The 14,236-nt window shown below is 50.6% G+C and overlaps 1 protein-coding gene across 1 annotated transcript in view; it reads left to right on the top strand.

The window, feature by feature from the left end:
• The first annotated feature begins 774 nt into the window (after positions 1-774).
• Positions 775-14,236, top strand: part of LOC125436544 (protein FAM189B-like) — a 15,479-nt gene continuing 2,017 nt past the window's right edge. Inside the window, exons 1-4 of the mRNA XM_048503650.1 lie at positions 775-879; positions 1,262-3,071; positions 8,637-8,693; positions 13,086-13,199. Coding sequence (XP_048359607.1) covers positions 2,853-3,071; positions 8,637-8,693; positions 13,086-13,199 — 390 coding nt within the window. The 5' untranslated portion in view covers positions 775-879; positions 1,262-2,852. The remainder of the gene's footprint in view (positions 880-1,261; positions 3,072-8,636; positions 8,694-13,085; positions 13,200-14,236) is intronic.

Here is a 14,236-nt window from a genome sequence, read left to right as displayed (position 1 = left end):
TCTTCTTCTTCTTCTTCTTCTTCTTCTTCTTCTTCTTCTTCTTCTTCTTCTTCTTCTTTTAAGTGGGATGGGAGAGCTACCGTTGTGCTTCAAAAGGCTGGTATTACTGGCAGAAGAAGAGTTGGTTTTTATATCCTTCGTTTTCTCTACTTTTAAGGAGTCCCAAAACGGCTTATAATCCCCCACCCCCACCCCGATAATGAGCACCTTGTGAGGTCAGTAGGGCTGATAGAGTTCTGAGAGAACTCTGAGAGATAGTTTCCAAGCTGAATTTCAAGTTTCACTTGAATGGGTCTTCTTTAAATAGTCCTTCTGTCTGGATATCAGGACCTCATGTGAGAGCTCAGTTTGGAAATTCAGTTTGGAAACTATCTAGTGTAAGAAAAAACAGTTGTGCTCCTAGAGGAGTAAGAAAAAGAATACTTTGTACAACAATTATTGGCTTGACAAAGGACTGCCGAAATAAAAACCTAATCTAGGGGTTTTATAGCCATACCTGACGGTGTACTTACTAAACATTTTTTGTATATTTGTGATAGTAAGATAACGTTAAAATGATACTCACCTAGTGAGTTGGAGTATGCATGGTGTAATATTTGTGACAGTACCTGTTGTACACCTGCCTTGATTATTATGATTCTTTTCAGACGGGCAGAGCGATTTTTACTTCTTCTCGTACCCATACAGTTCCTGGCTCAGCCTTTCTATTTAGGGGAACTACAACTCCCAAGGTGCATTGCAGCAGCAGGGGGGGCATGCCCTTCTTCCCTGCAACATCAGGACCAGCCCGAGCATCCTCCAGAGAGGGATACGGGCGTCAGGCAGGGGGAGGCGGCGCCTGGAACATCCCTGCTGCTGGGAAGGGCAGACTCCTCCCCGGTAAGGTTGCAGCAGCTGCTGCTTCTCCCATTACTGTGGGGGGGGGAGGGGAAGTTGGGGGGGTTGAAAGGTGAGAAGGGGGGAGCGCAAGCCTGGTGGGGGATTGGTCCCATCCCCTGCAGGAAGGAGCTGGTCCGAAGGGGAGCCAGAGGGGGGCAGTTTCCGCGTGCCCCCCGGACGGAAGGGGTGCCCCCCAAGCCAAACTTTCGAGGAAGGGGGCAGAGCCAGCCCCACCTGCTTCCAAACCGTACCCCACTTGTGCCAATGGTGTGTGGCTGGCCCCTGCTTCCGAGGCAGAGCTGTCCTGGGGGTCGCCTGGCTGCTCTGCCCCCCACTTAGTGTGGGCTTTGGGGGGCCCTTTTGGGATCCTTCTGTCTTTCAGACCCCTTGGAGTTCCGGCCTCTGGTTCCCGAATCGTTTCCAGGACCTCCTCTGGACCCCCTGCGTTTCTGGACCCTCCTCTTTTGGGAACTGTACTTCCGACGGCTTCTGGGACCCCTCGACTTCCCCTGGGTGACGTTGGCACTCCGGGGTCGGCTCCCCGTGCCCGGCCAGGCCGCTGCCCGCCTTCTGCCTCACCCACCCCTTGCCCCCGCCATCCCGTTTGGGTTTCTTGCTGCAGAGCCTGGCTGAGCTGCCAGCGGTTCGTTTAGAGACCTCTGGGGGGTTGGGGGAGAGAGTCCGGACATCTTCTCCTTCCCCTGTCTGTCTGCCAGCGCCGGAAAGGGCCATCGCAGGATGTGGCGGGCATCCACGCCAGGAGCGCCGCCGCCATCTGGGAATCCATCACCTGTCCGGGAATCACTTCGTATTTCTACTTCGTCAGATTGGACCATCGGCCGCTCAGTGATGTCGCTGTGATTCCCTTCCCCCTCCAGCTACATGGGAACAAACCTCGAGCAAACTTGGCTCTGCGAATGCGCCACCCCTGCACCCGGTTCCTCGATTCCTGGCAGCAGTGCTGAGCCCGGCAGTGGAGAAGGGTAGGGAATCCGGGTCCAACTGCTCTATCCCTTACTCCAGCATCGGTCCAAAGTCCGGGAGCCGAAGCACACAGCCCATCGCCGAGATAATTCAACGCACATCAGCGAATGCTTTTTTGACCGGGCCGCTTCGTCCTGGGCCTGGCTGCCCAAAGGGTGGATTTGTGGACAAGGTTTTATTGTCTGCTTTCACAGTTCTGCACATGGAATGTGGAAAGGGTCGCACTGCAGGGGTGGCGTGCGATTCCTGTCTTTTGAGCTCGCTGAGGCTGCGTCCTCACGTTTGACTCCGGGGGAGTTCTGACGGGTTCCCCGCGACCGCTCTTTGGGGGTGTGGAGACGGAACGTTAGGGTGCTGTTTTAGTTTCTAGATTTTGGGGCTACCCTGATGCAAAGGGTTGATGGGTCACAGCCCGGACCGCGGGTCTCCGGGCAGACGAAGCCCGTCGGCTTTTTGGACAGGTCATCAGCGAAACCACTCCTTTGGAAGTTAATTTCTGCAGGGCCCTGGGGCTCAAACATGCCCGGATAAGGCCCCAACTTTCTCACCTGGGATACTTCGCGCTCCCTGTCCCAGCCATGCACAGACTGGCTGGGATTACTCAGGAAAGAAAAACTCTGCACACGCTCAGAGAGGTGCCTCCCAGGGCGAAACTGTGGACCGTCCAGTGAAAAAAATCCGAGTTCTCGCAAAGATTACGTCTTCCAGGGCAATAGCTGTGGACTGTGCGGTACAAAACCCAACTTCTCAGGATGTACCTGAACTTAGCACCTGAACTTAGACGGGGCCAACGAGCCAAGATTTTTCATTGTGCGGAGCAGAAGTAAACGAATCAAATGTTTGGTTCTTTGCCTCGATTGGAGCCCGGCCGGAGCTGAGCTCTGCCTTCAGAGCGGGGGGTCTGCCGGATCCTCTTCTTCTCCAGAACTGAACCTGTCCCGCTGGCTCTTCTCGGGGCCGGTCTTGCCTCCCTTTCCCGGGGCAACGTCATGCCCTCGCGAAGCGACTCCAGCTACTCCCTGACTGGCCACACCTCGCACAGCTTTACCCACCTGCGGGTCCAGCGCGCCTGGCTGCAGGCCATTCTTCTCTTGGGGTTCATCCAGATGGTCTTGGGGGTCCTCATCGTCACCTTCAGCCTCCTGGTGACCACCATCGTCCCTGGGCAAAGCATCCGCAATTCTTGCCCCATCTGGGCTGGCTTTCCGGTGAGTCCGCTCCGAGGGGCTGGCGTGGTTGGTGGGAATGCCAATTCTTGCCCCATCTGGGCTGGCTTTCCGGTGAGTCCGCTCCAAGGGGCTGGCGTGGTTGGTGGGAACGTCACTCCGGTTGACCCGCTCTGGGAGGTAAAGGATTAGAGGGTTGGGCTGGGACCCTCGTTCGAATCCCCCACTCAGCCGTAAAACTTAAAACATACAACTGGCTTTGGGGCAATTTTTTTCTCGCCTACTTCGTAGGGTTGTAGTGAGGATAAAATGGAGGAAGGGAGATCATGTAGGCCAGTGGTGGGATCCAAAAATTTTAGTAACAGGTTCCCATGGTGGTGGGATTCAAACAGTGGCGTAGCGCCAATGGGGCTGGGCGGGGCACAATGGGGGCGTGGCCGGGCATTCCGGGGGCGGGGCATTAATAATTTCTCTGTTACTGTAAAAAACTCTTACTGTAAAAAAAAAGTTCCTAATTTCCAGCTGGTACCTTTCTGTCCATAATTTAAACTCATTCTAGCAAGTCCTATCGTCTACTGCCAACAGAAACAACTACTTCTCCTCGAATTGACTGCCTGTCAAATACTTAATACTTTCACATACTTAATTTTGTTTCTAGAAATCAAAAGAAGGATACTTTCCTTAAACAAGGAACTTGACCATATTTCTAAAACATGTTTTTAAAACAGCCCAACAGGGAGAATTATCCCGTTTTCTACCTTCGCTAACCAGCCACATAGGAAGCAACAGGATTTTATGATTTTTGGACCGAATGGAATTTCTAATGGAAAAGCAGACCCAATTAGTAACCCCCTCTCGGCACACACAAATAATTAGTAACCCACTCTCGGGAACTGGTGAGAACCTGCTGGATCCCACCTCTGATGTAAGCCCTCCTGAACCAGGTGGACAGATGTTGCCCCTTGGCCTGTGTTATAGAATCATAGAGTGGGAAGAGACCCCCAGGGGCCATCCAGCCCAACCCGCTGCAATGCAGGAATGCCCAATCAAAGTTATCCTGACAGATGGACATCCAGCCTCTCTTTAAAAAACTCCCGAGAAGGAGACTCCACCACACTCTGAGCGGATTCCACAGTCGAACAGCCCTGATTGTCAGGAAGTTCTTCCTGATGTTTAGGTGGAATCTCTTTTCCTTCACCTTGAACCCATGACTCCTGGTCCTAGTCTCTGGAGCAGCGGAAAACAAGCTTGCTCCCTCACCAACATGACATCCCTTCAGATATCTAAACATGGCTGTCATGTCACCTCTTAACCTGGAGCAGCAGTGGCGTAGTGGCTAAGAGCAGGTGCGCTCTGATCTGGAGAAACCGGGTTTGATTCCCAGCTCTGCTGCCTGAGCTGTGGAGGCTTAGCTGGGGAATTCAGATTAGCCTGTACACTCCCACACACGCCAGCTGGGTGACCTTGGGCTAGTCACAGCTTCTTGGAGCTCTCTCAGCCCCACCTACCTCACAGGGTGTTTGTTGTGAGGGGGGAAGGGCAAGGAGATTGTCAGCCCCTTTGAGTCTCCTACAGGAGAGAAAGGGGGGATATAAATCCAAACTCCTCCTCCTCCTCCTCCTCCTCCTCCTCCTCCTCCTCCTCCTCCTCCTCCTCCTCCTCCTCCTCCTCCTCCTCCTCCTCCTCCTCCTCCTCTTCTTCTTCTTCTTCTTCTTCTTCTTCTTCTTCTTCTTCTTCTTCTTCTTCTTCTTCTTCTTCTTCTTCTCTTCACCAAACTCAATATACCCAGCTCCCTAAGTCTCTCGTGTGTTTTCTCATATTTCTCATGTGCTTTTATCTATGCTGTTCCTTCAAGCAGAGGAATCTTGTGAGTTTTTCCTTCCTTCACAACCACTCAGAGAGGTAGGCCAGGCTGAGAGAATCGACAGCCTAAGATTATCCAATCAGTTTCTTGCCTGAGGGGGGATTCAAACCTGGCTTTCCCTAGTCTGATATGCTCACCACTGTATCCTACAGGCACTGCGTGTTGATTTGGAAATCTGTTCTGTTGCTGATCCTTGAAAATATGGCACTGTGGTTTTACAGGCGATTAAAATCAACATTTCAAATCCAGGCTCATATACATGTAGCAGATTTCATCCATATATTCTATAATAAAAAAAGAAAACAGAAAAAATACAGTTGTATTTGCCCGTTAAGGTACACCATAGTAGACTCCCATCCTAGAACTGATAAAATCTCAGTCAATGATATTGACTCCAGTGGTCCATAACTTTAAAATGTTGGTTTAGAAGTTTGATGCACGGAGATCCGAAAATATTTTTTCCCAGGATATTTCAGAGATAGGTGACACCAATAATCTTTCCCCAAAACTTTATTTCTAACAAGATCTACAATGAAACCGGTTTGTTTAGGGGTTTTCTAAACAGGAGCAGCAGTGGCGTAGGAGGTTAAGAGCTCGTGTATCTAATCTGGAGGAACTGGGTTTGATTCCCAGCTCTGCTGCTTGAGCTCTGCCGTGGAGGCTTATCTGGGGAATTCAGATTAGCCTGTACACTCCCACACACGCCAGCTGGGTGACCTTGGGCTAGTCACAGCTTCTCGCTCTCTCAGCCCCACCTACCTCACAGGGTGTTTGTTGTGAGGGGGGAAGGGCAAGGAGATTGTCAGCCCCTTTGAGTCTCCTACACGGAGAGAAAGGGGGGATATAAATCCAAACTCTTCTTCTTCTTCTTCTTCCCTCAGTGTATTGAAATACCCATTGCAAAATACAGATTTATTTTAAAGTGACGAGGCTTAATAAGGAAACATTTAATGCGGATTTGAGACATTCAAGCCAAAAAGTCACGTTGACGTCTAACACCTTCCTCTACCCCCTAACACCCTCCCAGAGTACATCTGCCTGAAAAACCCCTATTAACCATGAAAGGCTATAAGGAACCTCCATGTACAGGAGCAGTCTATCTTTGAATCCCAGATGCTGCAGATCAGCCGTGCAGGATGATTGTTGCCTTCATGCCCTGCGCAAGGGCTTCCAACACAGACGATAGAAACAAATTGCTGGACAGATGGATCTTTTGAATGCAAGGCACAGATAAAACCATAACATGCCCCTCTGGTATATTTATGATTTACCCAATTGATACCCCATCATTCTGCCCAAGGTGGTTGTAGAGTAGCAGCTGTATAGCTGGAGAACAGAACTTCCATGTGCAGAGGTAGTATATCTCCAACTGCCAGTTGGGGGATACAGGAGAGCAGTTGGCTTCCTGCCCAGCGTGAAAGCATTTCCTGCCGCCTCTAGCTGGTTAGAAAGAAGATGCCAGATTTGATAGACCTTAGTTGGATCTTGAAAGGCTGCTTTTGCATTATAATAGCTAAAGGCTCTTTGTGTCCTGCTATAGCACATCTATAAGCGTATAATCTCTTGGCCAAAGCTGTATCCGAAAAAAACAAGAAGAAGAAGAAGAAGAAGAGTTTGGATATATATCCCCCCTCTCTCTCCTGCAGGAGACTCAAAGGGGCTGACAATCTCCTTGCCCTTCCCCCGTCACAACAAACACCCTGTGAGGTGGGTGGAGCTAAGAGAGCTCCGAAGAACTGTGACTAGCCCAAGGTCACCCAGCTGGCGTGTGTTGGGAGTGCACAGGCTAATCTGAATTCCCCAGATAAGCCTCCACAGCTCAGGTGGCAGAGCGGGGAATCAAACCCGGTTCCTCCAGATTAGATACACGAGCTCTTAACCTCCTACGCCACTGCGGTATATATAATGGTATATACCAGTATATATAATGGTATATACCAGTATATATAATGGTTACATACAGTGGTTATATAGAATGGTCACTTATGTCTGGTATTGAGGGGGTAGACTGCCTCTGGCCACAGATGTTCCATTTTAGCAGCTGCTATGGCTCACAGGCACTGATAGGCCTCCTCCTCCTCCTCCTCCTCCTCCACAAATTGTGTAATTCTTTATGTAAACCAACACCGGGGCTTTCCGGCAGTGAGTTCTGCAGTGTTATTTCAGGCTTTCGCTTTCCAAAGCACAGAGTGGTTTGCATAAATAATACAAGCGACATTTCGAGTCAGAGTGAAAAAAGATCGGCGGCTCCTGACCGTACCCTTCAGCATTTCTTGGAGGAAAACAAGATGCGCTGCTCTAAATTTCGTACTAGACTCTCCCCACGCTATTGTGGCATCGCCTCCTTGACGTATCCTGCACCGATTTACTCGGTAGCGGTCTGTCCTCACTGTGACCCCTCCTGCACGTGCAATTAGAAGAGACCCCCAAGGGCCATCAAGTCCAACCCGCTGCAATGCAGGAACGCACAATCAAAGCACTCCTGACAGATGGCCATCCAGCCTCTCTTTAAAAACCTCCAAAGAAGGAGACTCCACCACACTCCCAGGTAGTGGCATAGGAGCAGCAGTGGCGTAGGAGGTTAAGAGCTCATGTATCTAATCTGGAGGAACCGGGTTTGATTCCCCGCTCTGCCACCTGAGCTATGGAGGCTTATCTGGGGAATTCGGATTAGCCTGTGCACTCCCACACACGCCAGCTGGGTGACCTTGGGCTAGTCACAGCTTCTCGGAGCTCTCTCAGCCCCACCTACCTCACAGGGTGTTTGTTGTGAGGGGGGAAGGGCAAGGAGATTGTCAGCCCCTTTGAGTCTCCTGCAGGAGAGAGAGGGGGGATATAAATCCAAACTCTTCTTCTTCCTCTTCTAGTGCATTCCACTGTCCAACAGCCCTGACAGTCAGGAAGTTTTTCCTGATGTTTAGGTGGAATCTCTTTTCCTTCACCTTGAACCCGTGACTCTGGAGCAGCAGAAAACAAGCTTGCTCCCTCATCCACATGATATCCCTTCAAATATCTAAACATGGCTATCATGTCACCTCTTAACCTTCTCTTCACCAAACTAAACATGCCCAGCTCCCTAAGTCTCTCCTCGTAGGGCATGGATTCCAGACCTTTGACCATTTTGGTTGCCCTCCTCTGGACCCGTTCCAGCTTGTCAATATTACGGTGCCCAGAACTGTACACAATATTCCAGGTGAGATCATGGGAACAGTGCGCTCTCAATCCACTTCCACAATCGTTTGCAAGTGGATTTTGCTCGTCTGCACAGTGAAATCCAGCTGCATAATAATTTGGAATGTGGATTGAAAGTGGATCGAAGGAGCAGCAGTGGCGTAATGGCTAAGAGCAGGTGCACTCTGATCTGGAGGAACTGGGTTTGATTCCCTGCTCTGCCGCTTGAGCTGTGGAGGCTTATCTGGGCAATTCAGATTAGCCTGGGCACTCCCACACACGCCGGCGGGGGTGACCTTGGGCTAGTCACAGCTTCTCAGAGCTCTCTCAGCCCCACCCACCTCACAGGGTGTTTGTTGTGGGGAGGGAGGGGAGGGCAAGGAGATTGTCAGCCCCTTTGAGTCTCCTGCAGGAGAGAAAAGGGGGATAGAAATCCAAACTCTTCTTCTTCATTATTCTGCACGTGCGGAAGGGGCCTCAGAAAAGCTGAGTGGGATTTGAATCCAGGCCTCCCATTCCTTGTTGAACCCATTCCGCGGGAGGCACTAACTTCTGTCTGTACCCCCATCTAGTTGGCTTTCTCTGGTCTTGTTGGCATCGTTTCCTGGCGGCGACCTTTCACTCCAGTGGTAAGCATAACTTTTCATTCTCAAAGTGGGCGTACTACAGTTGGCAACTCTGGGGGTTGGGGGTGGAGCCTCAGGGAGGGCGGGGCTTCAGGAGGAGAGATATCTCAGCAGGGGTGTGATGGTATCAAGTCTAAAAGTGTAACCTCTATCTGTGGGTTCTGTGGGGCAGAACTTGGAATGAGTTTGCAACAACAAATTTTAAAAACAAAACGGTTTACTTTCTTCACATATAACATCAAACATCCACGTTTAACGTCACACTTCAAGGTCCTGTTCAGGTTGCATTTTCAAGTCCTTCTAGTTACAGTCTTCTGATATTGCCAAGTCCAATTCTTCCTGCAAGTGGGTTGGCTCCTGAAGACTCCAAGGGCTTGGTGAACAGGATTCAATATGATGAAGGTTTCCAGGAGAACTCTCACCCATTACAAACACAAAAAGAAACCCTGAAACAATAAACTCCAACATTTACAACATAGCAAAAATAAACAACTACCTTCCCAGTAGTTCCCAACAAGATTGCAGTGACCTTAACAAGGTGTTAAGGGCTTATACAAATCAAGGTCCGAGTCTGGTAGCCTCGTCTCCTCCAAACTACATGAGCTCTGCAGCCTTCTGTTGCTTTGAGTCTCCACCCCTTTCTGGGTCAACCCATTCTGAGCATGGGGGTTACAAAAGCAGTCATTTTTTTCCAGTACAGGTGATCTCTGTTATCTGGAATTTAATTGAAACTCCAGCATAACTCCAGGTACCACTTGGAGATTGGCTACTCTGATGCTAACTGTTCCTATTGGAACTTCCATGTCCAGGAGTAGTTTACTTCAGAACCAGGAGTGCAAAATTCCACTGTTTAATTGGGTCTATTAGTGGTCTGAAAGCCTTAGGAATGATATTTGAAAGGGCCCCCGGTTTGATCTGGCAGGAGTTCTGTTTGTTTGTTTGGTGTTTAGGGGTAATAATTATTTTAAGGCGTTATTTATTTTCAGAGGCGGAGGCATCTTCTCAAACGGTCAGGTAGCGCTTGCGGGGGGGCAGGGGGGGAGCCAATAGTATAAAGCTGGAACCGGTCAGCCAAGCGGCTCAGGTTGATCCTGGCCTCAGCAAGGGGAGGCGAGCTTGAAGCCTCCAGTTCAAAGGTGGACCTGCGCGAGCTGAGGTCGGCCACAAATGGACCCACGCCGCCCCCAAACTCCACGTGGAGTTCAGGGGCAAGGCACGCCCAGTTGGCCCTGCTCCTGAGCTCCATGTTGACTTTGGGGATGCAGCTAGCAGTCAAATGCATCCCTGCCCCAACCCCATGGCTACCAATCTTGATCCTCCTTGATCTGAGGTTGCAAATGCCTTAGCAGACCAGGTGCTCGGGAGCAGCAGCAGCAGCAGAAGGCCCTTGCTTTCACATCCTGCCTGTGAGCTCCCAAAGGCACCTGGTGGGCCACTGCGAGTAGCAGAGTACTGGACTAGATGGACTCTGGTCTGATCCAGCAGGCTCTTTCTTATGTTCTTAAGGCCATTGCTTTCACCTCCTGCACGTGAGCTTCCAGAGGCACCTGGTGGGCCACTGCGAGTAGCAGAGTGCTGGACTAGATGGACTCTGGTCTGATCCAGCTGGCTCTTTCTTACGTTCTTATGTTCTTAAATGCCTTAGCAGACCAGGTGCTCGGGAGCAGCAGCAGCAGCAGCAGAAGGCCATTGCTTTCACCTCCTGCAGGTGAGCTCCCAAAGGCACCTGGTGGGCCACTGCAAGTAGCAGAGCGCTGGACTAGATGGACTCTGGTCTGATCCAGCAGGCTCTTTCTTATGTTCTTACAGAGGCGTAACTCCAAGGGGACAGGTGTGTGTGCGATGCACCGGACGCATGGCCCTGTGGGGGTGTGGTGAGGGCGTTCCGGGGGCGGGGCAGGGGCGGAGGACGCACCAGCGCACCAGGCGTGTTCCCCCCTTGCTACGCCTCTGTGTTCTTAGTTTGGGTGGGGTGCAGTTGCAGGGGGGCAGATCCGCAAACCAATTAGCCCCTTTACAAAGGGCTCACAACAACAACTTAGCCGGAACAATATCCACATCATGGGCTGTCATTCCCTGGTTGTTGAATGACTTCGTGAAACCTTCACAGTGGCCCTGAGTAACATGAAGAAATAATCGATGTCAAAAACACAATTCAGAAACAATATAATAACATTACAAAGTGAATGGAATGAAACCTAGTTGTAATTTTCCCAAAAAAAGTTGTTGTGAGCCATTTTTCGAGGGACTATTTGGTTTAGCAGCAGTGGTGTAGTGGTTAAGAGCAGGTGCATTCTAATCTGGAGGAACCGGGTTTGATTCCCCGCTCTGCCGCTTGAGCTGTGGAGGCTTATCTGATTAGCCTGTACACTCCCACACACGCCAGCTGGGTGACCTTGGGCTAGTCACAGCTTCTCTGAGCTCTCTCACCCCCACCTACCTCACAGGATGTTTGTTGTGAGGGGGGAAAGGCCAAGGAGATTGTAAGCCCCTTTGAGTCTCCTTGCAGGAGAGAAAGGGGGGATATAAATACAAACTCCTCCTACGCCTCCTCCTCCTCTCCTCCTCCTCCTCCTCCTCTTCTAGGTGTCTTGGTGTAAATTATCAGACCATAATAGGCCTGTGCATATATTGTTTATTGAATATTAGAGACACTAGCACAGGTACCGGAATGTTAACCTTTGAGCAACCTGCCCATTTTCATTATGGTTGATCTCACACCCACAATATAACTAACCAAATCTGCGAAACTAACCAGTTATGTAGAGGATAACTGGATTACAGATTTCAAGAAGGAAGACACACTGGGGACGGATTATATTGAACAAAAGTTCAAAAATAAGAATATAGCTTTCGGGTATAAAATTAGACAAGGCAGATTAGGGAACAGGAATACATAATACGGAGTTAAAATCGCATGAATATATAAAACTCTGGGGTAGCAGCATTCTCTCCTGGCGTTTCGCCTGCATCTGTGGCTGGCATCTTCAGAGGATCTGATAGTAGGTGAGGCCCTCTGAATAGAGTAGCCTGGTATGTGAGTCACAAAGAAGTCTGTAGCCTGGGAGTAACAATGAAGATAGCAAGGTCAATCCCAGGTTACTCCCAGGCTACAGCAAGGTTACTCACATGCTACAGACTTCTTTGTGACTCACATACCAGGCTACTCTATTCAGAGGGCCTCACCTTTTGACCTCACAGTATATATACTCCACTTGCTTTCCATTCCTACTATCAGATCCTCTGAATATGCCAGCCACAGATGCAGGCGAAACGTCAGGAGAGAATGCTGCTAGAACACGGCCATACAGCTCAGAAACCACACAGCACCCCAGTGATTCCGGCCGTGAAAGCCTTCAACAATACATATAAAACTCTACTTTATCTTTGTCTTAATGTGTTTTTTTTAAGGAGTAGAAGATTTTATGGTATGGGCATGATAGTTAAACTTAAGTTCCCTGTAAGGAAAGTTGGAAGTGTACCATTGAAGGCTTTCATGACCGGAATCACTAGGGTGTTTTGGGTTTGCCGGGTTGTATGGCCTTGTTCCAGTAGCATGCTACTGGAACACAGCCATACAACCCTAAAGTTGGAAGTCTTTTACCTGATGGATTTGTTCAAAGTTATATAAATTGTTTTATCTTCATATTTTGGGATTGATGTAACTTGCTATTGAATGAAGAAATACTTGTAAAAAGGAAGAACTAATTGTTGAGGGATTGGAGCACCTTCCTTATGAGGAGAAGCTGCAGTGTTTGGGGCTCTTTAGTTAGGAGAGGAGACGTCTGAGGGGGGATATGATTGAAGTCTATAAAATTATGCCTGGGGTAGAAAATGTGGACAGAGAGAAATTTCTCTCCCTTTCTCACAATACTAGAACCAGGGGGCATCCATTGAAAATGCTGGGGGGAAGAATTAGGACTAATAAAAGGAAACACTTCTTCACGCAATGTGTGATTGGTGTTTGGAATATGCGGCCACAGGAGGTGGTGATGGCCACTCACCTGGATAGCTTTAAAAGGGGCTTGGACAGATTTATGGAGGAGAAGTCGATCTATGGCTACCAATCTTGATCCTCCTTGATCTCAGATTGCAAATGCCTTAGCAGACCAGGTGCTCGGGAGCAGCAGCAGCAGCAGAAGGCCCTTACTTTCACCTCCTGCAGGTGAGCTCCCAAAGGCACCTGGTGGGCCACTGCAAGTAGCAGAGAGCTGGACTAGATGGACTCTGGTTTGATCCAGCAGGCTAGTTCTTATGTTCTTAACATTTCCTCTTTCCAGGTTTTTTGGTACAACCCAAATTTTCCGGGGGGGGGGCGGCTGCTATCCAGACATGTGTTTTGACCCCCCCTTCCCTATTTCTCCAAATGGATTTACCGGATCCCTGTTTTTCCAGATCACCTTTTTCACTCTTCTGTCAGTCCTGGGCATCATGCTAAGCCTGGCCGGCTCCGTCCTCTCCTGCCAAAATGCCCAGATGATCAGATCCTTGGATCCTTCTTGTCAACTGGTAAGAGACAGATGTGGGTTTCTGGGCGCAGAGTGGCCGGCTCCAGGCTGGGAAATGCCTGGAAATTGGGGGTGGTGCCTGGGGAGGGCGGAGCTTGGGGAGGGGAGGGGCTTCAGCACAGTCTGACGCTGCAGAGTCCGCCCCCCAAAGCAGCCGTTTTCTCCAGGGAAACGGATATTTGGGGTCTGCAGATCAGTTGGAAGGCCGGGGGGACTCCAGACGCCACCTGGGGATTGGCAACGCTATTCTGGGCTCCGCCCCCTGTGTTGGCTGCTAAGCTTGGAATCCCGGTTGAGACTGTGTTGAAAATAGCGTTCCCAGCTCTGGGCTGGGAAATGCTTGGAAATTCGGGGTGGGGGTGGGGTCTAGGGAGGGTGGGGTTTGGAATTGAGAAGGACCTCAGCAGGGTATAAGGCCTGAGGGTCCACCCCCCCCCCCCCAAGTCACCATCTTCTCCAGGGAGAAACTGATAAGAAGCCAATTGCGGGACTTTTCCAGGTGCCATGTAGGGGTCAGCCATTTATTTGGAAAGCCTTCTGTTGCAAAGCTGCAGAGCAGTGGCGAAGATACAAGGGGACGGGGGGGTGCGCCGTGCACCGGGCACATGCCTGGGGGTGCGGAAAATCACCCCAGGCCCCTCCCCCTTTCCCCGCCCCCCTCCATGGCATGCCCCCCGCGGCACCCCCCGTGCCCCCTTTCCCCCTTCCCACACTTACCTTAGTCAGTGGTGGGATCCAAAATTTTTAGTAACAGGTTCCCATGGTGGTGGGATTCAAACTGTGGCGTAGCGCCAGTGGGGCTGGGCAGGGTACGACGGGGGCGTGGCCGGGCATTCCGGGGGTGGGGCATTGCTGGGCAGGGCTGTGGCAAGGACGCAGCCGCTGCGCCGGTCCTTGGGCGGGAAACGAATGCACGCAGGCGCAGGCTGCCACGCACGCCGGTGCACCTCCTGCTAGACTGCTTCAAGTTCTGCACGCTACTGCTGAGAGGAGGGGCGTAACTAAGGCAAAAATCACGCGGCAAGATCACCCATTAGT

Source organism: Sphaerodactylus townsendi, linkage group LG01, assembly GCF_021028975.2.
Source record: "Sphaerodactylus townsendi isolate TG3544 linkage group LG01, MPM_Stown_v2.3, whole genome shotgun sequence".
NCBI classification, from domain to species: Eukaryota; Metazoa; Chordata; class Lepidosauria; order Squamata; family Sphaerodactylidae; genus Sphaerodactylus; species Sphaerodactylus townsendi.
Note: the sequence above shows the minus strand (reverse complement) of the source record. Positions and strands in the feature narration are given on the sequence as shown.